Here is a 25,919-nt window from a genome sequence, read left to right on the forward strand (position 1 = left end):
TGGAGATTATAAAGAGAAACATCTTCTCAGGATCTCCACATTTTAATGTATGTTGAGATCATAATGGGACACATTATCTAAAGACAGATCAATTATCTGCATTTTGTTCTGTCGGAATCCTGATCTAATTATCTTGTGCTCTCCACATAACATTTTCTTTCTTTTTGTTAATGTCTGCATGATGTTATCAGGGCTATAGGGGAAGACAGTGCCTCCATAAACTGCATCTCAGCACCTATTAAAAACTGTTAAAGCCTGGGGGCAATTTAGCCACATTTGTCTCCAATTAATTCTACAAGGGAATCTATTCAATGGATCTAAACAGAGGCTCATCTAAATACCAACGTCATACAGACAGAAACTAAATAGATTAACTTGAACTGGTAGATGTTTGATTATTATAACCTTGGACCCTTTATTAATTATTCAAGCAGTGGTGGTTTTTAGATACACCGCTGATTGAATAGACCCAGGTAGGTGTTATAATATTTCATCCACAGGAAGTCGTGGGAAAACCATACGGTGCACGGCTTAGTATAATCTGCACCAAAATACACTATTTTTTTTAAGATTTAGAAAATAAACAAAATAGACCACTGTTAAATTTTTGGAGTACATACTGAAATCGTTTATTACCAGTTCATTAGTAAAAAAAAAAAAAAAAAAAAAACACAACAAAAAATAATGTTTATCTTTATTGTAAAGATAATAATAGATGCAAGAACCAACTCCATAGTAATGTTGTTGAAGCTGACACCCTGGGAACCTTCAAGAAGCTGCTTGATGTGATTTTGGGATCAATAAGCTGCTAACAACCAAAACAAGCAAGATGGGCTAAATGGCCTCCTCTCGCTTGTAACCTTTCTTATGACTCCCCCAGGTGAAATAACGCAGCGCGGCAACACAGAGGAGGGACACCAACCCACATTATTCCCTTTACAGAACATGGTTGGCTTCTTACCTTCCTCAGACATGTGTGCAGCATTTTTCTGAATTTTAAAACATGTTAGGCTTATGTTTAAATGTAGATTAACCTTGAAGGATATCATTTAAAATGACCCCCCCTCCCACCACCACCACCATCATTTTTTTACACCCTAAAAAATGTCAATAATGTCTTAAAAATGGATGGATTTTGTCTGTCATCACAGTCTATATGTCCTTGTTATTTGCTGTGAAGGCAGAGTATTACTTTTTAGCATAAATACAAAATAATCTGATGCATATACTTATAAAGTGCAAATGTCAATGGTTACAACAAAAGCTTATTTCTTTTAGCCCTGCCGATTCCACCTCTTCCTTTATGGCGAGGTTATGCAAATAGAAACACAATCCCCCATCCTGTGCTTCTCCTTTCCTTCCCCACAGAGTAACCGGAGAGGAAGAGGGTGGATTGTCCCAGGAAGAGATGCACAAAGTCCAAGCAGAACTGCTAAAGTATCACTTCATTGTTTTGTTGTTTTTTCCGTTTCCTCTGGGGTTTTTTTTTGCCCTCTGGCGGTTGTCCACTTTGTTTCCTACTTGCCATCGCTCACAAAACAGTCCTCTGGGATCTTCTCCTCTGAGCTGCTTCTCCCAGACAGCTTGTCCATCTGCTCCATGTCGTTGAAGCGCTCGGCTACACACTGGGCAGTCAGACGGGCCTCTGGGTCGTGATCCCAGCACTCATCGATGATAGCACACACCAGCTGCAAGCCCTGCAGTACAGAATATGGCTTGTTTAAGTGGTTAAAGCTAACAAAATAATCCCATATAATATATATATATATATGCCTTGCAATATAATATATATATATATAGTATATATATATATACAGTGCCTTGCAAAAGTATTCAGACCCCTGACCAATTCTCTCATATTACTGAATTACAAATGGTACATTGAAATTTCGTTCTGTTTGATATTTTATTTTTAAACACTGAAACTCAGAATCAATTATTGTAAGGTGACATTGGTTTTATGTTGGGAAATATTTTTAAGAAAAATAAAAAACTGAAATATCTTGCTTGCATAAGTATTCAACCCCTGTGCTGTGGAAGCTCCCAGTTTGTACCGATGAAAGAAATTGCCCTACGAGGACACAATTACCTTACCATTGGCCTCCACCTGTGAACCATTAAAGTTGCTGTCACATTTTCTGGATAAACACCCCACTGTTGAAGGATCATTGGTAAGGCTGTGAATCTGAAGGAAAATGAAGACCAAAGAGCATTCTACAGAAGTTAGAGATAAAGTAATACAAATGCATAGATTAGGGAAAGGGTACAAAATAATATCCAAGTGTTTGGATATCCCAGTGAGCACAGTTGGATCAATAATCAGGAAGTGGAAGCTGCATCACACCACCCAGGCACTGCCAAGAAAAGGCCATCCCTCAAAACTCAGCGCTCAAACAAGAAGGAGACTTGTGAGAGAAGCCACAGAGAGGCCAACAATCACTTTGAAGGAGCTACAGAGTTCAGTGGCTGGGAGTGGAGTAATGGTGCACCAGTCAACCATATCAAGAGCTCTGCATAACACTGGCCTGTATGGGAGGGTGGCAAGAATGAAGCATTTACTCATAAAGTACCATCTGAAAGCACGTCTGGAGTTTGCAAGAAAGCATGAGAGTGACCCAGCTGCGATGTGGGAAAAGGTTTTGTGGTCAGATGAGACCAAGATAGAGCTTTTTGGCCAAAACTCAAAGCGCTATGTGTGGCGCAAACCTAACACTGCCCATGCCTCAAGACACACCACCCCTACAGTGAAGTATGGTGGTGGCAGCATCATGCTGTGGGGATGCTTCTCATCAGCAGGGACTGTTGTTACAATTGAAGGAAGAATGGATGGAGCAAAATACAGGAAAATACTGCAAGAGAATCTGCTTCAGTCCGCTAAAAAACTGAAGCTTGGGAGGAAATTCACCTTTCAGCAGGACAATGATCCCAAGCACAAGGCCAAAGCAAGTGGCTCAAGAACAAAAAGGTGAATGTCCTACAGTGGCCCAGTCAAAGTCCTGATCTCAATCCCACTGAGAATCTGTGGCACTATTTGAAAATTGCGGTCCACAAGCGTCGTCCAACCAACCTGAACAACCTGGAGCAAATCTGCCAAGAAGAATGGGCCAAAATCACTCTGACACTGTGTGCAAAGCTGGTACATACTTACCCCAAAAGACTTAAAGCTGTTATTGCAGCACAAGGTGGCTCTATGAAATATTAATGTGTGGGGGTTGAATACTTATGCAAGCAAGATATTTCAGTTTTTTATTTTTCTTAAAAATATTTCCCAACATAAAACCAATGTCACCTTACAATAATTGATTTTGAGCTTAAGTGTTTTTTAAAAAAAAAAAAAATATCGAACAGAACGAAATTTCAATGTACCATTTGTAATTCAGTAATATGAGAGAATTGGTCAGGGGTCTGAATACTTTTGCAAGGCACTGTATATATAACCTGTTGTGCACTTCTGTTTGTTACATACATGTTTTCTATAGCATATGTTTCTTTCAAAACTGTTTGTTATTATTATTCATTCATCCCCCATGGGGGATCATATCAGAGAAATCATATCTATTTAAGTTTTGCTTCAATCCAACCAATTACCTTTGAGCATTTGTCAAAACTCCTGAGTACAGATGTTACCTCATGCATAGAACATAGGACACAATTATAATTGAAAAAAAAAAAAAAAAAATTATTAATCTTATTGTAAGAGACAATCCGTAGAGTTTGAGCAGCCAGAACCCAAACTGCACAAGGTGACATCTCTTACACTGTAAGACACATCCTGACACAACGTATATTAGTTGCAAGTCATTTACATGGATGACACTGCATACTGTTTGTCAGTGAAGTGTACAAAAAATGAACGATCTCAAAAATGAATTTTATTTAGTGCCACCTCCCTAATATCGTCTTTGCAAAAAGGTACCAAATAATACACAATAACACAGTAACACACACAAACTGTGCTTAACATAACAGATTGCTTATTATGCAGTGCTACCAATCAGTAATTTCACACAGTTATTACATTTTTTGTTATGTGGTAATTTTTTTTAATTGCTCTGCTGATAAATTGTTACTGTCTTTTATTCCTTTGTGGAAATTGGGGGTGCAAATATGCAGTGAGGGTGGATCCACTGACTCATCAGTTTTAAATCAGTCTTAGATATGTAAGCACCTGCAAACCAAGTGCTTACCACCACGCCTCTGCAACATGGACCCTGAATGATTGTCTCCATGAAATCCTGGACACTTGGTGTTGATGGATTGAGTCTGCTTACCTGGTGATTAAGCCAGCTGTTGGGGATCTCGGGACGTCCTCTGTCTCTCAGGACATTGTCCTTCATACTTTCAATGCAGGGTTGCTCTCGTACTTTGCTGCCGAAAGGAGGGTCATAGTCTTTCACATCTGTAATAAGAAATAGCATTTAACATTTTTAATTGCAGACCATTACAAAAACTGGACAAAGAAAGACAGAATAAAAATGGGAATTTCTAATTCTGAACAATTAAGGTGTTTTTTGAATACATTAAAAAAAAAAAAAAAAAAACAGCCCTATATTGAATCACAGTTATACTATATAATAATAATAATAAGCCAGCCCTATATTGAATTACAGTTATACTACATAATAGCTTTGCCACCCTATTACATTTGATGTTTCCCCAGTAAGACATTTTGCTTTTGTTGTAATACACTTTGAATTTGAAGATAAGCAAAAGTACAAATACTGTATTAATTATATTATAGTAGTGTATACAGTACTTAATTCAAGCACATTTAATTACTGGGAAAAAAAAAAAAAAAAAAAACCCTCTCTTTGCTTTCCAGATTCAGGTAAATCCCTTCAGTATCCATATTTACAATAACAGTCATTTCGTATTACAAAGTAAACAAACATTTCTTAAACAGTTGTGAGCAACCGCAACAGAATTAATGAATTTCAATAATTTATGGCAACTGACAAACTGGGCAAGCTGTGGTTTCAGAAGAACGGGCCTGTTACTAAAAGTAGAGTGAAGCGCTCATGCCAGCAGCTGTGAGACCCATCAACAATATATAATTTCCTTTTTTTATTTTTACAACCACATTTCCTCTAACTGTGAATTTTAAGCAGTTGACAGAAATACTACATATTGTCAGTTTTCCTGTTGAATTATTTAACAATCTAAATGCACTTAGTATATAAAGAGCTACATAAGAAGATAAGAAGCATAAGAGGAAAACTGTGACCCAATGGACAAACCTCTAGTTATTTCTGCGTTGGAAGTGTTAGACTAGGCCCTGTCCTCATTTAAAGAATGTTGCGGTTTCTCTGGGAACAGATGCACAATTCATTTTAGTTTGAGATTGATAGTATGGGTTCTCATAACCAAAGGGTAGATTAACTGTTAGGTAGGTGGCTTGCTGCAAGTTTCATTTAAAGGGGAAGTTTCATAAGCTATACAGTCTGAACCTACAATAATGTTCTTCCTTGAAATTAGAGGCAGACTTAAGACAGAGGACTTGGGATACGTGTTTATAAAGAGAGGGGTGAGGCTATGGAATGGTTTAACTTGCCCTGTTGTTGATATTGAATCACTGGCATTCTTTAAGTTTTGAGATCAACCAGCTAGTAGTAACTGAACAAGTACCGATGGGTCCAATGTCCTCCACTTGTTTGTAATTTTTTTTATGTTCTTATCAACAGTATACACACAGAGATGTTGGCAGAATAGCAGAACCATGCTATACAAAAACAGTATGTCTGTCTATTCAACCCCCCCCCCCACTGTCTCCACCCCCTCTGCCCACAGAGAGCCACGAAAAACAAAGCCAACCGCTTCCGAGACCCAAGACTCTTCGCTACACCTCGGCCTGTGCCCACTGAAAGGAATCTGTTTTCGCCTTTGGTCCCACATGCTTTTGATTTTCTGAGCGAAAGCTGTCAAAAAAATGACACTTGTTTTGCGCTACGTATTTGGCGTCACACAGATTGTTAAGAGCTTGGAGTCCCAAGGCTCACATGTGGAGCACAGCTGTCAAGAGTACTCCAGTCAGTGAATTCTGAAGCAGACTGGTGGTTAGGGCAGTGAGAAGAATTACTCAAAGCTGCCAAGCCCGTTTCTAATTCGGGATGCTCTAAATTGTATGTGATTATGATTTACAAAGCTGAAAGGTCCTGCCTACGCTAATCTTTTTTTGGATTACAGCACCTCCTTTTATGTTCAGCTCTGAGCTAACTCTGGAAGACATCAGTTCTGCATTGCTAGTACTAAGGAGGTGACACAGACCAATTTGCTTAAAATTTGCTTAACATTTTGTAGAAATCCTTAAAATAACACCCTTTAAGGATTTCTACAAAATGTATTTATCCAAATGAGTATTGCAGCTATTGCAGTCTATGATAACAGTTTGGAAAAGATTTTCAAGGCACTTCTTGTGTTCACCATACAGAGCGAGACAGACGGACAAACAAAAAGACAGGCAGGCAGGATCAGGGTATAAAAGGTGCAAATTTTAAGGAAATGATACTAACAAACTAAAAAAAAATGAAATTAGAATTACATACATACTGTACACAGCAATAATAATAAAAACAAGTCTGTCATCCAATATATAAGATATATTTTCTGTATCTTACACAAATACAACAATTCAACTCTCTCTCAAATTCAAATTAATTTTGAAGTTAAAAAATGCTTTATTGGCTTGACAAGTATAAACAAGTACAAATATTGCCATCTATAGCAGGATGCCACAAATTGCACACCTATTAATGCTCCTTCTTTTTTTTCCCAGAAGAACCTGCAGCTTCTCTTCCTGGCTCTTCATTAGTAAACCTTCTATATTATCTGCCAGTCTAAGGCAGTATCTTTCTCTCAGCTCTCTGTGTCTTTCACAGTGAAGGATGAAGTGGGTCTCAGTTTCAATCTCTTCACTGTTGCACTGGGTACAGATTCTGGCTTCCCTAGGTTTCCACTGTGCTCTTTATCTGTCTGTTTCAGTTGCTAGCTTGTGGTCACTAATCCTATATTTTGTTAAATGGTACATAATGACCTTTTTATTTTATTGTGTTACATGTTCCCATATGTTGCTACAACTGTTTACGTAAGGTGTGTGTATTGTTTTTAATGGGTAACTGAGATGGATTTACCAGTGAGCAGTAAAATTCCTTTGTATCTTTGTTGGAAATGTTCTGTCCAGATGAGTCTGTTTTGGATTGCTATAGGGCATGTCTTTTTGTTGGGTTTCAGTTTGTTCCAGGTTTGCCTGAAGGAGTTGTCGTCTATGGCCTCTTCGATCTGGGCCAGTCTGTGTTGCGTGTACGGGGTGTATTTGTGCCTGAGAGTGGCTTTGTACTCTCTCAGTGTGTGGCAGTATGAGTCTTGCAGGTCTATTTCAGATTGGCCTGTTTTCTTACTTTTTGTCTTAATTTTGCACATTCTCTGTCAAACCATCTCTTCTCATTGTTCTTATTCATTTTTGTTGATACTTTGTACAGTGATTTTTCTGCAGCTGTTTTGAAGATCTGTATCTTTTTCTCTCTCTCTGTGCAGTGTTGATGTCCTCATCCAGAATAATTACCATCTTATCTCTACCTTCAGTGTCCTAAAGTTAGAAAACTGAATTAAAGTAATTTTCCATTCTCCTTTAAATTTAATTACAAAGTCTCTTCCTAAACAGGAAGTACAGGAAGTGTGAGGAGCAATTATAACACTGTAACAGAATACATTTTCAGTACAAATACAATACTCAAGGCAATAATATTATCAATAATATTATTCCAATCCTATTTTATGATATTGTACAGTGGTACTATTATTTTCAACATGTTATGTTCCACAGCACAGCACACTTCAAGGCACTTTTATTGAAAAGGATTAATGTTCTGTGCACTCCCTCAGACAACATGAGGGTTGCCACATGCCTGCAAGATGCACTGCTATCAAAACATGTTTTTTTATTTTTTTTAAAGTGATTTCAGACTGTAGTTCTCGATCAACAAACAACACTTAAGGAGGCAGTGTGGTCCAGTGGTTAAAGTCCAGGGCTTGTAACCAGAAAGTCACCAGTTCAAATCCCACCTTTTGCAGTGACTGACACTTAACCTCTTTGTGCTCCATCCTGCAGATGAGATGTTAAATCAATGTCCTACTGTAAGTGACTCTGCGTATAGTCACAGCCTACCTCTGCAAAGCTACATCTTTGCTTCTACGTATTTTATTGGCAAGACTGTAACTAACAGAAGGCTGCTGTAGGCCTATGATACTGGCCTTATATGCTCCACAATGGATCAAATGACAACTCATGTTCCCAAACACTTAATACCTGTTCATGTACTCCCTGTAAATATCAGTGGGTGTCTTGTTTAAAACCAGTCCAAGTGCCTGGTCACATCAAACCTTTATGTATAGTACCTCGATGACCAGACAGGAGAAGTGCTTCTAACACCGAGCGCTGTGTGAGCACACAGACTGAGGAAGTTAACAGAAATCCATCTGTCCCAGCTTGTGGTTGTCTTGAGTAGGCACAGTCTGAAAACATGGCTAAATATTCTCTCTTACTGATGGGCAGCTTTTAATTTATTTATTAATGGTGGTTCACATGTTTTATTGCTGTGCAGCTATTTTACGAATCCTGCAAAAAACCAGGAAACTAAGCTGCCAAAACTTGCAAGGTTGATACAGTACAGCACACTCAAAACAGCAGCTTGCTGAGAGATGGCTCTAAGTTAACAGCTAGAAGAATTGTAAACTAAACAGGGGTGTTTTTGTGAAAAAAAGCAAAACATTTCCGAAGACAAGGTGTATGGGGAATGCCCCCTCTGATATAACAGTTTGTAAGTAAAATTGATATTCGGCAAAAAAAGCAGTGTTATATTTATATTGAAGTACAGAATTTATCATGAATGACTTCTGGAATATGGCAAGTGCTTTCTAATAAGATAATAGCCTTTATGCAACTTGAAATCAAGAGAATAATATAATACTAATCTAAAGACACAGGGTCATATTAAAAGAGCCGTGTCTCTATCAGACAGACACCTGAAAAGTCACATGACCTTGATATGACTGCTAAATTGGGTCAGATGCTAATGTCAAAGTCGCTGACACATTTATCCTATGTAACCAGTGACCTCACACACTGAAAGATGTAGGGGTGTTTACTCATTTTCAGGGTACACTATCATTGTTTATCTCAAACAGTCTCTATGTCAAATTTGAGGCTTTGACAGTTCTCCGTCAGCAGCTTTGCTAACAGAAAGTTTAACGATACACACAATCAAATATGACCTAGAAAATCATACAACAAGGTTTAATTTGGTGGCCTTATCATCCAGAACCACAGGACCACAAGCCCTTTTGACAGCTATGGAAGAAATGATTGCTTCCTGGCTGTTGGTTTGTTTGCTTTACGTGGAAGGAAATAACAGCATTGACAAAAGGCAGATAATAATGTGGGTCATAGGTTAAGAATATACGGCACACTAAACTTTGTTGAGAACGTAGGACTTTGAGTTGTGACGAGTCATTATAGAACACGAATGGGCAGGATTCTTGGTTTCACTGAACATGTAGTATGACAAACAGTTGTTATTTAACTTCAGCCTAACTACCACAATCTCACAATTTGGTGTACCAATCCAGTTACATACCCATTCTCATCTCAGAGGGTTCACACCTAATTCACAAAGTAAAGGTCCAAATCAAGAACACCAAGCAAAAAAACTGTCTTTGAACTTACCTCCATGGGCACTGCAGCGCGAGGTCATTTCCCACAGAACTAGGGCCATGGAGTAGACATCAGTCTGCTTAAATGACTCAGTGTTTTCTAAATTCATTCTGGATTCCAGAATTTCAGGGGCCATGTATCTGGCTGTACCAACCTGCCACACAAACAGAAAAATAACTCATATTAAATACATTTTAGGGTCCTGACAAACAGCAGCTGGGACAAGACGTGGAAATGGAACAGTAGCTTTGGGAAGTGAGAGGGTAGTGGGCTTGATCCTCAGCTCAATATAGAAATGTGTTAATATGGCTCTTCTAGTCATTCCGTTGCAGGATTTTGTTCCAACCAGATTCTTAATTTTTTTTAACTGACCATTGACGATCAATAATTTAGTGACCTGGCTGGAGCAAAGTCCTGCAATGGAACAAACTGTAAGAGCCAAAGTTGCCCTGTTATAGTGGCAGACAAGTGTCCACATCAGTCCAGCAGTCCATTAAATAACCATTTACAAAGTGTCAGTGTTTCCACTTTCTTTTTAAAGACTATCATATGGAACACCATTGCATATTAGTATGACATTACAAGTTTTACAAAAAGCATAATGCGATCTTTACAGTGTAGTTTTGAGCTCACGGCATTACCTGGAATGGAGTACACTGCTATACAATAGTAGTCTTATTTACATTCCCATATGTGTTTATGTATCCAACAATCCTGGCTTATTAATAAAGTAGGGAAGTGCACCCAAAGCAATTTCACAACCCATCCCTTTAGTGACTATGTACTTCAGTGCCAATGCACATCAATCTAACAATGAAATTACTTTGTATCAAACCTTGCTAAATGATCTGTGGACCAAAAAGACAAAGCAAATACATAAATAAACCATGTTTAATGTCACTTTACAAGTATTGCCCAGGTAAATACTTGTCTTTATTGTCTTAGTTTAAAAGAGTATGCTGGTAATGTTAAGTAAGTGTAAAACATGCTATTAGTTACCTTGGAAACTATGTTGCATTTCTGAAAGGGGAATCCACCCTCTAATCACATAAGTAATCAAACTGTTCCTATAAATAGCCCTCTCATCTACAACCCTTGTCATTGTTTGTTTGGTCCTCCTCCTCCCCTGCCTCCACCTTGCAGCGTGCCTTGTCTAGGGGGAAGGTTGCTTCAAGTGCCACTTGTCCTGCTCACTGACATTAGTTATCATTCAATCAACACACATTACATCATAGTTTGGCCAGCGTATAGGGGTGGCTATCAAGCTCCAATGGACAAGGCCATTGGCCAAATTATATTACATTTCATTATGGACATCATCAATTGTCAAAATGCAATAAAGTTCAGTTAACATCTTGTAGATATCTCCTTTCTGAAATGGTGTCGGAATAACACCTACCAAATTGTAAAACTTATCTTTAAATGCACGTTTTACAGAAAGCTAAATATAAAGTAAAAAAAAAAAAAAAAACGTGGGCTGTGTTTTAACACTTTTTTCAAGTGGTACAACTTTCTATGTATGGTTAGCAGCTTCATTACAAAACCGTGGGCTGGCGTTACTATACTATAGCAAATAACAAATAAGTAGTGTCTGATGATGCAGTGATGTCATGTCAGAGCACTTTTAAGTGGTAGCAGTATTTTTGTGTGGATGTGAGCGGGAGTAAAAAATCCTCCATGAGACTGTTGTACTGTTGGACTGTTCTCACACTATGTTTTCATACTGTATCACGCACCATTGTAAGAAACTGTTCCGTGTTATATACGGGTTGTGTATATTTACAATATTCTCTGTAATTAGAGCTAAGAGTGAGAGGCCACATGGGTGCTTTAAACTTCAGTCACCAGGATGTGATGGCTGAAACAGAAAATGAAAATCAATCTAAAAACAGGAAGGATACATTACAGATCTTTAACCCTACCTATCTATCTATCTATATTTTAAATCATTCTCACCCACGTATCGTACTTTCTACGTGCTTTTATTTATTTCTACTTTACTCTTTAAGCAAATATTTTTACTATAAGTTGACTGCTCTTAGACGAACTCGCTCTAAATGTAAATATTTACAATATTCTTTATTTCGCACTTATTTGAATTTGATCTTATTAGCTACTTATTGTAGTTTATAACTGGTCTTATCTGTAATGTGATATTTTAAAATAATTGGATAAGGGGATATGTAAATAAATAAATAAATAAATAAATAATAATACACACACACACACACACACACACACACACACACACACACACACACACACACATTCAGTGGCTCCCAGAAGTATTCACCCCCCTTGGACTGTTCCACATTTTATTGTGTTACAACATGGAATCAAAATGGATTTAATTAGGAGTTTTTGCCCATGATCAACACTCAAAAAGTCCATAATGTCAAAGTGAAAAATAAAGTCTACAAATTGTTCTAAATTAATTACAAATATAAAACAGAAAATAATTGATTGCATAAGTATTGACCCCCTTTGCTATGACACACCTAAATAAGCTCTGGTGCAACCAATTGTCTTTAGAAGTCAGATAATTACTTGAATGGAGTCCACCTGTGTGTAATTATGGTGTTTCACATGATTTCTGATTAAATACACCTGTCTCTGGTAGGTCCCACAGTTGGTTAGTACATTTCCTAACAAAAACTACATCATGAAGACGAAGGAACCTTAAAAGCAAATCTGGAATAAGGTTCTTCAAAAGCACCAATCAGGGGAAGGATATAAGAACATTTCCAAAGCATTGAATATCTCCCGGAGCACAGTAAAGTCCATTATTAAGAAATGGAGAGAATATGGCATAATTATGAATCTGTCTAGAACAGGGAGTCCTCAAAAATTGAGTATCCGGGCAAGAAGGGCACTAGTCAGGGATGCCACCAAGAGGCCTATGCCAACTCTAAAGGAGTTACAGTCTTTCACAGCTGAGCTGGGAGACACTGAGGATACGGCAAGAATAGCCCGAGTGCTTCACAAAACTGGCCTTTATGGGAGAGTGGGAAAAAGAAAGCCATTGTTGAAAAAAACTCACATCAGATCTCAGCTAGAGTTTGCCAGAAGGCATGTGGGAGACTCTGAGACCAAGTGGAAGAAGATTCTATGGTCTGATGAGACCAAAATAGAGCTTTTGGGCCTCAACACTAAGCGCTATGTTTGGCGCGCCTAACACCACACATCATCCTGAGAACACCATCCCTACCGTGAAGCATGGTGGTGGCAGCATCATGCTATGGGGATACTTCTCTGTGTCAGGGCCTGGAAAGCTTGTGAAGATAGAGGGCAAAATGGATGCAGCAAAGTACAGAGAAATCCTGGAGGAAAACCTGCTGAAGTCTGCAAGAGACCTGGTACGGGACAAGATTCATCTTCCAGCAGGACAATGACCCCAAACATACAGCCAAAACCACACTGGAATGGCTTAAAAAGAAAAAGGTCAATGTCCTGGAGTGGCCCAGTCAAAGCCCAGACCTCAATCCAATTGAGAATATGTGGAAAGAGTTGAAAATTGCTGTTCACCAAAAGTCCCCATCCAACTTGACGGAGCTTGAGCAATTTTTCAAAGAACAATGGACAAAAATTGCAGTGTCCAGATGTGCAAAGCTGGTAGAGACTTATCCAAACAGACTCATGGCTGTAATTGCTGCCAAAGGTGCTTCTACCAAGTATTGGCTCAAGGGGGTGAATACATATGCAATCAATTATTTTCTGTTTTGTATTTGTAATTAATTTAGAACAAAGGGGGGTGAATACTTTTGTGAGCCACTGTGTGTAATATATATATGTGTGTGTGTGTGTGTGTGTGTGTGTGTGTGTGTGTGTGTGTGTGTGTGTGTGTGTGTGTATATATATATATATTATATATATATATATATATATTATCACACAGTTTTGTGTATAACTGGACAAGATTGTGAGACACAGCAGTAACACCCAGTAAAATACATGGTCAGAAAAAACATTCCAGATGTCAAATCCTTAATGCATTATATGTGGGTAAATGACACATCAATACAAAACTCAAAAATAGCCTACCAAACAAATTAAAGAAGGACCAGACTTTGGTGTAATTTTATTTTCTCTCAGACTCTCTATATACTACTACAAACCATGAAAGGATCTGACCAAATTCCAAATGTGAAAAATGTGCAAAAATGCAGAAAATCATACAGGGGGCAAATACTTTTTCACGGCACTGTATATGTGTGTGTGTGTGTGTGTGTGTGTGTGTGTGTGTGTGTGTGTATGGGGGGGTAAATATCTTCACAAATATGTATGTATCTATGTATGTATGCATGTATGTGTAGCATATCCTACACATTCTGTTGTATTTATTTATGAAATTCAAGAGGTTATCATATCACACACACACACACACACACACACACACACACACACACACACACACATATACACATACACACACATATATATGTGATATCATATCACACCCAACACTACAGCAAACGTGCTGTCTCAAACACAATCGTCTCTGTACCAGAAAACTCACTGACTCCTTTGAAAAACAGTCGTAAAGTAACATAAAGCAAGTGCAACTAGCTAAAGCTAAACAATACAAAACCCAAGATGCAGCAGCATGCTTCTCCTGCTGTGTGTTGTAATAAACATGTTTCAGTGTGATACTGCCCTGTGTTTGTACCCTCAGGAATCTGCATTACATTGTATTCTTTATCTGCTTGTTTACTCATGATTTGTGTTGACAACCGCATTCATGTTTCAGCACTCATGGACAATTGGCCTTGGGAGGGAGGGGGGCTCTGAGTGAGATGATTAGCTTTAAACGTTTGTTATCTTAACATCCTCACATGATGTCATCTTGATTCTGTTCACTGTCATTAGTATATTACTAATATTTACAAACAGCTTAGAAACCTATATTAGTTGTAGAATCATAAAATGAGCAAATAGAGATTTTACTTTAAAAAAAAATTAAAAAATTCTTTAGGCAGAATTTGCAATATTACCATGTCATACTAAGTGATGATTGGCAGGATTTTGTAACCAGTTCTTCTTATTTTTTATTTAAAATACAAGCTAGAATGCCACTGAGATTCATATCTATTTTATTAAGGATTCATGTAATTTGATGGCTAAATAAGTCCTTACTAATTTCCATATAACTGGAAAAGTGGTCACACGCTTAGAACCAATTCTGTACATGTTGTTCTAACTCCATCCTGTTGTGTAATTCTAACTGCTTCATTTTAATATCATGTACTGAGTCATGTGCAAGCTTGGACATTGTCCACACTCCTCTCTTCTCTCCATCGAGTTCTACCCTTGCCTCACACAAGACAGAGCCATGCAGGACTACTGGAGTATATGGAGGCTTGGATATGGAAGCACCTGTCCACTGAACACCTACTATCATCTCTCTATTAAAGTCTGTAAGATCTCAGGCTGTGCCCAATTTAGAGATGCAACTGTAAAATATTGCATGCAAGGGATGCAGGGATTGTATGACAAATAAAGCAGTCATGCGGGGATCAGCCCAGAGTGTGAACTGTAAATGGCAGGTATTTCTAATGTGAACATCATTGAAACTCATACCATTTGAATCCCCTTGTGGTTCACTAATATGCTTATATCTGTAGAGTAATTAACCTAGATAAAATCAAAATCTTCCAGGTGATCTACTGTCCTTATTCCGGCTTGTCTAATGAGTTCAGCAGATGTAGTTATCCCAGAATAACACATCTCTGCGCATATTTGGGGCAACCAATGGCATTGAGATGCTACTCGATGGCACATGGTATGAAAAAAAAAAGTCGACATAATGAGAACTCACCTGTCCACTGTTGGCTAGATCATCCACCGAGAGCAGAGGGTCGAGTCTGAGTCCCAGGCCGAAGTCACACAGGCAGCAGGTCAAGTCATTCTTCACCAGGATGTTGGAGCTCTTCAGGTCCCGATGGACGATGGCGACCTTGGGGCGTCCGCAGGGTGTATGATCGCTGTGCAGGTGAGCCAACCCTCTAGCAAGGGACCCTCCCAGCTGCCAGAGGTCCTCCCAGCTGATGATGTGCTTGGTGAGGTACTCCTGGAGGTTGCCCTGAGAGTGGTAGGCAGTGATGAGCCAGTACTGCTTTTCTGCTTTGCGCTCCTCTGCAGTGAGGAAGTGCAGCACATTCTCGTGCTTAAGGTTAATGTCTGAGAAGATGTCCTTCTCGTTCTTCCAGGAGGCATACTCCTCGATCGGAAAGATCTTGACGGCCACCGTCTCAAACTGCTCCGAGGTGCTCTGCTTCAGCTTGGCCTTGTAGACCTCTGCGAAGCGGCCCTTGCCCACCTGCATGTCCAGCTCGATGGGCAGCAGTTCCATGTTGTGGTTGATGTTGTTGGCGCAGGTAGAGCTGATGTCAGAGCGGTCATCGTCGATCATGATGGCGCAAGCGTCGCTGCAGTCTAGCTGCCCGTGTGTCCTCTTCTTCTTCTTCTCCCATTCCTTGGTCAGCCTCTTCTGACGCTGGACCCGGTAGAAGTAGAAGGTGATGACCACAGAGAGGGCAATGAATAGGGGTGGCATGAGGCATATCAGCATGACCTGAGAAATCACCGGCACCTTTGGCGTGGTCTCTACTGAGTTAAAAAGGTGAAAAACATTAATTTTACCATTGTGCGGTATAATTAGGTCATTCATAGTATTTACAGTAATGATCTTTCTAGGGAGGCTATATACTGTTAAGAATGTTAATGCCTATGTTTTACTTAATAATGCTTCAATACACAGTATCCTTCAACACACAGTGTGGTTTTATCATCTTCTGTCCAGACTGGACAAATGTCTTAGGCACACTTCCAGGCTTTTCTCTTTTTTCAGGACAATATGAATTGTCATGAAGGATAGTTACAAAATGTATTTTATACTGTATAAAAAGTCCCTTTTTTATAAAAGGGGGAGTAACCACATTCAGCACTTTAAAACTAGCAACGAACAACACAGGGCCATAATTGAACTGCTCCTAACTAGATCTACGTTTCTCCTTCTTAGGTTTTATAATATTATTTCAGAAAATACCAGCTGGGTTGAAACTGTTACCCTCATGAATGTGATTTCTGACAGGGGTTTCTCATGCTATCCGACTTTCCTATTAAAAACAAACCGAAAAAGCACACTGAACGTCTGGAATTCTTCTTAGAGACTTCAGGTCTGACTAACCTACTTTTAATTAAACAAACTCCTGTCTCTGTTTGAATAAAAAGTGTAATCAAAGCTCTTTCCGTGTACACTTTCGAAGCAAATTTGAACTTGACTTTGTAGAAAAAGAAATTCAGACATTACTTCACTTATCAGATGGATCATTTTATCAGATGGATCAACCTGATAAATCACACATGAGGCTTGTCAACAAAGGCTATCACAATTTAAGGGGGACATTTTCTTTAGTGAGGGAGTCAATATGTTCTATGATTTATAACACTATGTAACACAATTTTTGTTTCTGGGTAGTAAGTGTTATTTCCTAATTGCTTATGCCTCAAAAGTATAGAAAATGGCTATTATTCCCCACAAACTTTGCTTTTGTCACCAGGACAGTGATATTTTGAAATGTACCTACTTCCAATGAGAAAACGGGTGAATTTGTGTCTTTTCGTTTACATAAAGTAGGAAAAAAAACAACATATGAATCCAAATTAACATGTACTTATACTAAAGTAATACAAAAATGACTACAAAAGATTTAGAAGTGAGTAGTTTTTCGAGATTTACGATTATACTGTAAATCACTTTCACGAATCAGCCCCCAAATGTAGTCTCCCATCATGTTCTCGTTATACTGTCCTTGGTAGCGGCGTTCAAAGTCCAGTATATCCTGGTGGAAGCGCTCGCCTTCCTCCTCCGAGTACGCTCCCATGTTCTCCTTGAATTTATCAAGATGAGCATCAAGGATATGGACTTTGAAGGACATCTTACAGCCCATTGTGCCGTAGTGCTTCACCAGAGTCTCAACCAGCTCCACATAAAGTTTTCGGCCTTGTGATTGCAGTGGTTCGGGGCTTCCTGGGCAACAATGCCGTTCCAAGCCGCTTTCTCCTTACTAGCGAGCTTCTTGGGGAATTCATTGCACTCCAGGATCTTCTTTATCTGTGGTCCGTCGAAGACACCGGCTTTGACCTTTGCCTCAGACAGCTTAGGGAAGAAGTGTTGAAGGTACTTGAAGGCTGCCGACTCCTTATCTAGAGCTCTGACAAATTGTTTCATAAGGCCCAGTTTGATGTGCAGTGGTGGCATCAGCACCTTCCGGGGGTCCACCAGTGGCTCCCACTTGATGTTGTTCCTCCACACAGAGAATTCTGTCTGCTGTGGCCAGTCCCGCCTGTGGTAGTGCGCCTTGGTGTCCCTGCTGTCCCAAAGGCAAAGATAGTAGGGAAACTTGGTAAAACCGCCTTGGAGACCCATCAGGAATGCCACCATTTTGAAGTCTCCTATGACCTCCCAGCCGTACTCATAAAATTCCTAAAATACCTTCCAGAGTTTTTTTGCAGTGCTCGCAGGTGAAATGAGGTGCCCAGGGTTTGTCTTGATCCCCGACAGGCATGCCGAAATATGCCTTGTAGGCCTCACACATCTTAGCAGATGCTTCCATGGAGTACTATTTTGCTCTTGTCTTGATAAATTGGCCACAGACATAGCAAAATGCGTCTGCTGGATGCTTGCAGCCTCTTGATGCCATCTCATAAAAATGCAGATATGTATCCACTTAGGCAGCTGAAACTAAACTGAACTGGTGGGCTTAAGGCCCCTGTATTTATACTACTATTTATATTACTGGAAAGTTCTAGAAAGTTCTAGAATTTACTCCAAGTTTACTCAGCACTGAATCTATCTGGAATGTTCTGGAAAATAGGTAAATTTCAAAATATCACTGTCCTGGTCACAAAAGCAAAGTTTGTGGGGAATAATAGCCATTTTCTATACTTTTGAGGCACAAGGAATTAGGAAATAACACTTACTATCCAGGAACAAAAAAAAAAAAAAAAAATTGTTACACGGTGTAATTCAACATAACCACAGTATTTGTATACATGCCAACAGAGTTTACTGACCTTGTGTTTCTGAAGAACAACAAATAAAAATGTAAAAACAAAGTTTTCATTCAGTATTCAGTCAGCAAGAATTGTACTTTGAAATTATCTTAATAAAACAAAACTGGTAGAAACAAGGTATCCCTACATTATACAAGTCACTTTTTTTGCAACTGTTGTACAGAAGGTCTTTTTTTTTCATTTCTGAAATTTGCCAGGAGCTTCCCATAGGCAAACTCCTTCCAGTGAGATCCCTCTGCTCTTTTGACAAGGAGTGTATTCAGCCTGTCACTTACTAGTCTATTCCTGAGGACTGGCTTCAACGCGTTTTGAGCTCTGAAGCCTCTCTCCAACAATGTTTTTAAACACACATACATAATTCCAAATTGCATTATAAACCCCATTGTAAAAATGAAGTACAGTAAATAAAAACAACGATATAAAGCTAAAAAAGTGTTTATCTTTTTATGTGCTCCAAAAGGATAAAATAAATAACTACCAATCTGTATTGTTAATATATAAAGAAACATAATTAGAAAAATAATTAGCGTTAGCTAAAATAAAGAAATAAAATGCCACGCATCATATCCTGAAAAAACATTGATGTACGTTATTCATATTACTTACAATCAAGCACGTTTTTTGTAGAACATATCATATAGGGTTTATAATGTAACTTGAAAATATACTGTATATGTGTGTTTAAAAAGCACAAAAGATGCCCCAGGAGTATCAGTCAAAATGATCGTTGGCCACTTTCACCCATGCCATAGTAAATTCAGGGTGAAGTTACCTGGGGTATCTTGTTTTGTCTTAAAAATACTGGTTTATTTTTGCTTCGAAGATGACAATCATATATATATAACCTTAATTGGGTCAACAACAGAGGTTACACTCAGGCTTGGCCACACTTGCTATTGCTTCTCAACTCTCTCAGTGAACCAGCCTCTGAGTTCAACTGATATTGGAGCACCGTTTCAATAATCAAAATTTGGGGTAAACATTAAGCACACTATCAGCTTAATTGGCTTGTGTATGAAGTAGGTACATTACAGGGAGTACAGTTCAAGACAAAGCCTTTGTGTTGATTAAGGGCTTTCTATGAACATATGTTTGGCATTAAAAGCTGTTTTGTGTGGTCTTTAAGCTCCATATGCTCAATACCACCACCTGATATCAATTCTGGATTGTGGTGCTTGGGGTTAGGGCATTTGTTTCCTGTTTTACATCCTTTGCATACTAATTACCCCTGAACAGTTAATCATCCCTCTTCAAAAACAGGCAAAACATATTTTAATAAGCACAGCGTCCCACTAACACCATGTTTCTGCAATGGTGACTGCCAATAGTAGTTATACTAATTTCCTCTGCAGAAACTGAGGCTATTCATTTATGGTAAGCCTAGATATTGTATTGTCAGAAAAACATATGACATTGTGGAAGGATTAATAAAATACCGGCCAGTCCCTTTATAGCCAGCAGTGCATTTTGACAGAAAGCTTAAAAAAGACAATTACCACAGAGGGAAAACCTTATTAAATCTCATTTTACAGAAAAATATCAGACATCATAGAAATTAGTTTTTTTTCTTCTTCAAAATGCATTATACTTTCAGAAATAAGTAATGCCACTTATTACTGTAAAATTGTTTGTTTGCTTCAAATTTTGGTACGAGTCTAAACAAGAGACATGAGTCAAACACATACAAAGCTCATCTCCCAATTACTACTCATTAAAGAAATCCTGAACTTCCTCCTATTGTTTTGATCCCTGTAACCTCAGTTACTAAACAGCTCATACTCCCTGTGTTAGTTGCTATATACATACTGCAGTGCTTCCATTCTAAATAGAATTCCAAGATTATTCCAAAATTATTTCTGCAGGTACTGTCGGAAACCTAAGACTGACAGACCCTCCTCATTAATAAAGACATGCTTTTAATTAACAGCGTAGCTGTGGAACTCCATGACCATTACCCCTCTGTTTACACTTGATACCTTTATGAGGTACTAAGCCAGCTTAGGACTTTGGAATTTTTTAGATAGCGGAAACACAACCTTCAGACTTCTAAAGTCGGCCTACCTTGACAGAAGGCTTAAATCCACTTAAAACCTGTCTTTGCTTTACTGTAAAACAAACCGTGCCTATATGATTAACTGAGTGAATAGCTGTTACTAATCCACCAATTACACTAAATACTGGCAAAAACACCCCATTTGAAAAATAAAACCCTAAATAAAAATAACCCTAAATCAGCAAACCTAGTCCTAACTTAAATAGCACATATTTCTTTCTTTCTTTCTTTCTTTCTTTCTTTCTTTCTTTCTTTCTATCATGCACCTTTACACCTTGCATTATAGTACTGGACATTCTCGGTATCTGATTACAGCAAAAATATTTGATACTTCAGAATGCCAAGAACTGCACACAGTCCAGAATAAACAAACACATGCAAGTCCAAACCATTAGGGCTGCAATTCTCTTTCATTAGAAATTGCTGCAGATTTGTGTTACAAGGTCGTAGTGTAGGTCATGCTGTCCATATATGGGCTATGCTCATTTATGCATATAGATATGAGGAGCCGTTCAATTAAAAAATGGCAAACAACTACCTATTTTCATTTTCAAACTTTTCATTTTCTAACTAAATTCTCCCTTCACTGACATTCTCAAATTAGAAACAATACTCAAGGCCATACTCTGTATTGGTTCATACATGTACAAAATGGATACAGTTGTTTATGTTAGTCAGTGCTGAATTGAATAATGCACTGAAATGATAAAGCAAATCACTACAGTTAATTTAATCTTAAGATGGTACTGATCTTGCAGGAAAGTACAGATGCAGCTGGAGAAGACGGGTGGCTCTGAATTTTTATTTTATTTAATTTTTTCTATGTTGGATGCACGTATTGCTGACTACTTAATGAAGCCACATATGAAAATATAGCTCAGTTTAAACAATGATTTATGAAAAAGCAAGGAGCACACTTAATGCATAACTATGTATAATTGGGGTGTGAAAACTCAAATTTCTACTGTAAGGAATTAAGAACACATTAAATAGTATCAAAAGGCAAACTGGTCCTGGACCAATCAGTCAACCACTGCCCAAAATGGAGCACACGGGTTGCCATGCATGACATCATTGTTATCAACTAATTAACTTGTTCATTTATCATTAACTAATGCCTATTATTTAAGCGTCTGAAGTCAAGTCAATCTCATCCAAATGAGGAGGGGGGTGGGGTGTTGTATAATGTTTCATTGTCTATGGCCACTCTAGCAAAAAGTTTTTTTTTTATATTTTTGACCAACTGAATATGTCTCCCTATTTGTGTGTATTCATTTTTGACCCTTGGTTTATTGATACTGCTATTACCTATTGGCCAACTGCAGTGATTCGTCACAGGAGGAGACCCCTTTTTACTATGTCCTACCCTCAGACTGAGAATGACTCAGGCAAGCCACACAACTAAAACAAGTCCTTTCTTGTCTCAAGACTATGCAAATTTGACTTGATAAAGGAACCAAGATTGCAATGGGAACCAGAACTTGCTTATGTAAGGGTTCAGAGATGCAATCTGTAGTTTAAACTCAAGCTGCAGTTGAGAAACATGTGAAAGAACCCTCTTTAACAGCCCGTTTTTTTTTTAATATATTAAATAAAAGAGTTAACCCCTTGAGGTCCAGGACGTACGCAGGTATGTCACAAGACAAAACGCTTGCAGTACTACTTCATACCTGCGTATGTCAAGGTTCAGCTTCTATTCTATGGGTGTTTCTTTCAGCCCGGTCTGTCAGTGTGTTTGTTGTATAGGCTGTGTTGATACTGTGGAATGCTTGTTTTGCAGTCAGGGGGGTGGTGGGGGGTTTGTCCAGTGAAATTTTTATCCAGTTGCGTTTGTGAGAGCATTGAGAAGAATGGAAGGTACAGCAGCAAACCGCCGGCCATCTAAATGTGTAAAGAAAGTACTTTGTTTCATTTTGGTTCAGTTTATTAGCAGTATTACTTGTTTACTTATATTTTACTTTACATTGGTATAACTGCTTGCTATTATTGCAAATGAAATGCACCAATATTGATTCAGGCACCAGAATGAAGAAGACTGTGATGGGTGATCAAGGTGTTCTGAAAACAATAACTTTGAAAGAAGAGTTTATTTTGTGAAAATGACGATGAAGACGTGGAGCCTAACCCATTTACCTGAAAGGAGTTCAAACTTTATGCCTGTGTAAATTGCAAGAGCTTGGATTTGCACTTATGAACCCCAATGGTAGAACAGACATGCCACATGGTATCTAATTACTGGATCTAATTAATGAGCATTTAAATGTTAAAAAGGTCAGGCAGCGTTTGTAAAAACTGTAGCACTAAAAGGTTCCTGAAACTCATCAACCTGCCAGACAGTGTGAATGATATTCGAAACGGGGGGGGGGGGGGGGGGGGGGGGGGGGGGGGCGCAGGTTTAGCTGCTACCACATGATGTGGTCTGATTGAGAGTCCAACTGTTAAGGCAAGCAGTGGTTGTGAGTTTGCCATTTGTGGAATAGCAGGGGGAATACATCCGATGCACACATGCTCAAGGAGTGAAGGACCACGTAAAAAACCTTCAGAACAACTTACTGGAACTGATAGGTAATGAGTGCATAGTAGACTGCTGGAAGTTGAGCCCAGCAAGCTGTAAAGACAGGTGGCACCTTGCCTTCCTTCCTAGACATACGACCCTCTACTGTGGGTCAGATCAGCCGTGTTGTCCATGGGTGAGAAAATCCTGTTCTCACTTGCTATTCATGCACAGGTTGTTGGCACTCATAAAAGATGACTTCACAGTGCTTTACGTTCACTTGTGGGTTTATTTAAACAGTATAGAAATTGGGAATGCAACTAAAATTGTTCAGTGACAGAACTGCTTTACTCTATATCTCTTAAGCTGTAAGAAAGCATAAGGATAACATTAAACACAATACCATGTTGTGCAAACCGTGTTCTGCTTATTTCATCTAAGATTTCACTTAAGTTGAACACGAGTATACAAATATTTGTCTCACGAAGACCATAACCCATAAGGAAATGCAAACCACATTTGGAAGTATGAAATACCCCAACATTTATCTATTTTTACATCTCTCTGCACCCCATACAGCTCCTGCCAGCTTTGCATTACTACAGGAAAAGGCTGTGTCCCAGCACAACACATCACAGGCAACCGACACAACAGTTCCTGAACACATCCTATCTTCCCCATTTTCTGTGAGCCATACTTCTACACAAACAGTGGTTTGCACCATACGGGGACAACTAATCAACATATACATGTTTCCAGACGCATATGTACAATAAGGCTGTATCTGTGATGTGCACAAACCAGCAGTCAATCATACTAGTGCTATTACATCACTTGTAAACAACGCAACAGGTAGATAGGATGCAAAATCGGCGACAGTCATGGATCTCAAACAATATTATATTACCTGTTTTTGTAATCAAAAAACCTCAAACCTCAAGGAATGCCAACACATCTAGAGATGAGACGTCATTGCACCACTGACAAAAAGCTACGTGGAACCTAATTCACAAGGTTTGGGTTATGGCCATGCTGTACCTTAACACCCCCCCCACCCCATGTTAATTTTATTTACACAATTCAGTCATCAGAGTCTCCTTTATCTGAATTCTGGTGGTCTGAATCAGTAAATCAGTAATCTGAACAGGGTCTTGGTCCTACTGGTTTGGATTTGCAAGTCTTTTTTACAAACCTGTCACATATAAACCTCTGTAATAAAGCCCCTTGTACAATGTTGACATGCTAACCCCTGTATAATAGTCGCGTGGCTGTCATAACAACACAATCAGGACTGACTTCCTGAGGAAATCCAGTTAAAATGACGTGAAAGTTATGTATAAATATAGTACAAGTTGGAATTATTTAGATTTAATATAAGTAGCAATTAGCTCACTGTCTGGATGAGCTACACGCAGCACATGGCCATGATGTTCCACTTTAAGTTAAACACAGACAGGAAACCACATGTCTGAGATCGCAAACACAGCCGTCTTCCAGCACGCCTTTCCAAGCTGTTTTTTTTTAAGAAAAGATAACGTGTCGCAACAAATTACTGTACTATCTCTCCTCTTGTAAAATGTGTTCTTTTAAAGATAAAAAGTCCCACTAACTAGCTCTTGTTTGAAGTACAAAAGAACAACAGGTGATAACATTGTAAAGCTGTAAAGTGATGTAAATTGTAAAGTATGGATAGTTAAGAATTATTTCTTAGGGCATTTGTTTCTGTTTTTTTTTTTTTTTTTTAAGTATAATTGCTGTACTGTCGACTGCAGTATAAAAAAACAGCGTAGGCCATTTTATAAAAATGTAATTCATGCCACACAGGAGATTTGCTGGACACAGCTAATCAATGCCTGATATATGTTTGAATGGAGTCCTCAGTTACCATGACCAAAAGGTCTACAAAAAAGCTTGGTACAGGTATGAAATCTACATAAACTTGTGGCAGGGATGTTGCTAGAGGGGTTTCTCAGGAATTCAAGGTGCCAAAAGAAATATCAAAAGCATGCAGAGTAAGTTACAGAACATATTAATGTTTACGTTGATATAGTTTACTGTGTCTCATCTAAATAAACGCAGGGGTTTGTTATATCAGCTATAACACAGCTATAGTAAAACTGTGTTTTGCAACAAAAGCTTTGCTCATCATAAAGACAAAGACATTTTGCTGCAACCCATACATGAAAGGGGTCAGAAGAATAAAGCTTAGTGATATGTTGTCTATAACTGATCAGTGACACATACTAAGACATGTTTAGTCTGGAATCCAATGGGAAAAACCTTCAGTCATACAGTACATTTTCATTTAATGATCTGAAAGTAGATAAAGCAAAAATCCATAATAGTAGATCTTGATATTGATGTGACTGGCATCACAACAAAATATTCTTTTTCATCAGGGTCTAATCTACTTTCGTCAGAAAAAAAAAAAAAAGTTTGTAAAAAACCTGAAACTGCCTGAAAATCATATATCTTTAGTAAACCATGACATGTCTGTATGTAATTGGAATTCCATAACATTGACTGTAACATTGTCTTTTCATTTTGTGAGTGGGAAATGTGTTTATTTTATCTTTTTAAATCTTTTTTCG

General features: G+C 38.5%; 1 protein-coding gene across 3 annotated transcripts in view; it reads right to left on the bottom strand.

Moving 5' to 3' along the window:
* Positions 1-682: 682 nt before the first annotated feature.
* The window catches only part of LOC121314717 (TGF-beta receptor type-2-like), a 38,332-nt gene continuing 13,095 nt past the window's right edge, over positions 683-25,919 (bottom strand). For 2 of the 3 annotated variants that reach the window (XM_041248286.1, XM_041248288.1), the window contains exons 4-7: positions 15,522-16,312; positions 9,719-9,860; positions 4,272-4,399; positions 683-1,697 (exon numbers count right to left, since the gene is read on the bottom strand). In XM_041248286.1, the coding sequence (XP_041104220.1) occupies positions 1,518-1,697; positions 4,272-4,399; positions 9,719-9,860; positions 15,522-16,312 (1,241 nt within the window). In that variant the 3' untranslated portion in view covers positions 683-1,517. The remainder of the gene's footprint in view (positions 1,698-4,271; positions 4,400-9,718; positions 9,861-15,521; positions 16,313-25,919) is intronic. The other variant, XM_041248287.1, reaches the window with a different exon arrangement.

Source organism: Polyodon spathula, chromosome 4, assembly GCF_017654505.1.
Source record: "Polyodon spathula isolate WHYD16114869_AA chromosome 4, ASM1765450v1, whole genome shotgun sequence".
In the NCBI taxonomy this organism is placed as follows: Eukaryota; Metazoa; Chordata; class Actinopteri; order Acipenseriformes; family Polyodontidae; genus Polyodon; species Polyodon spathula.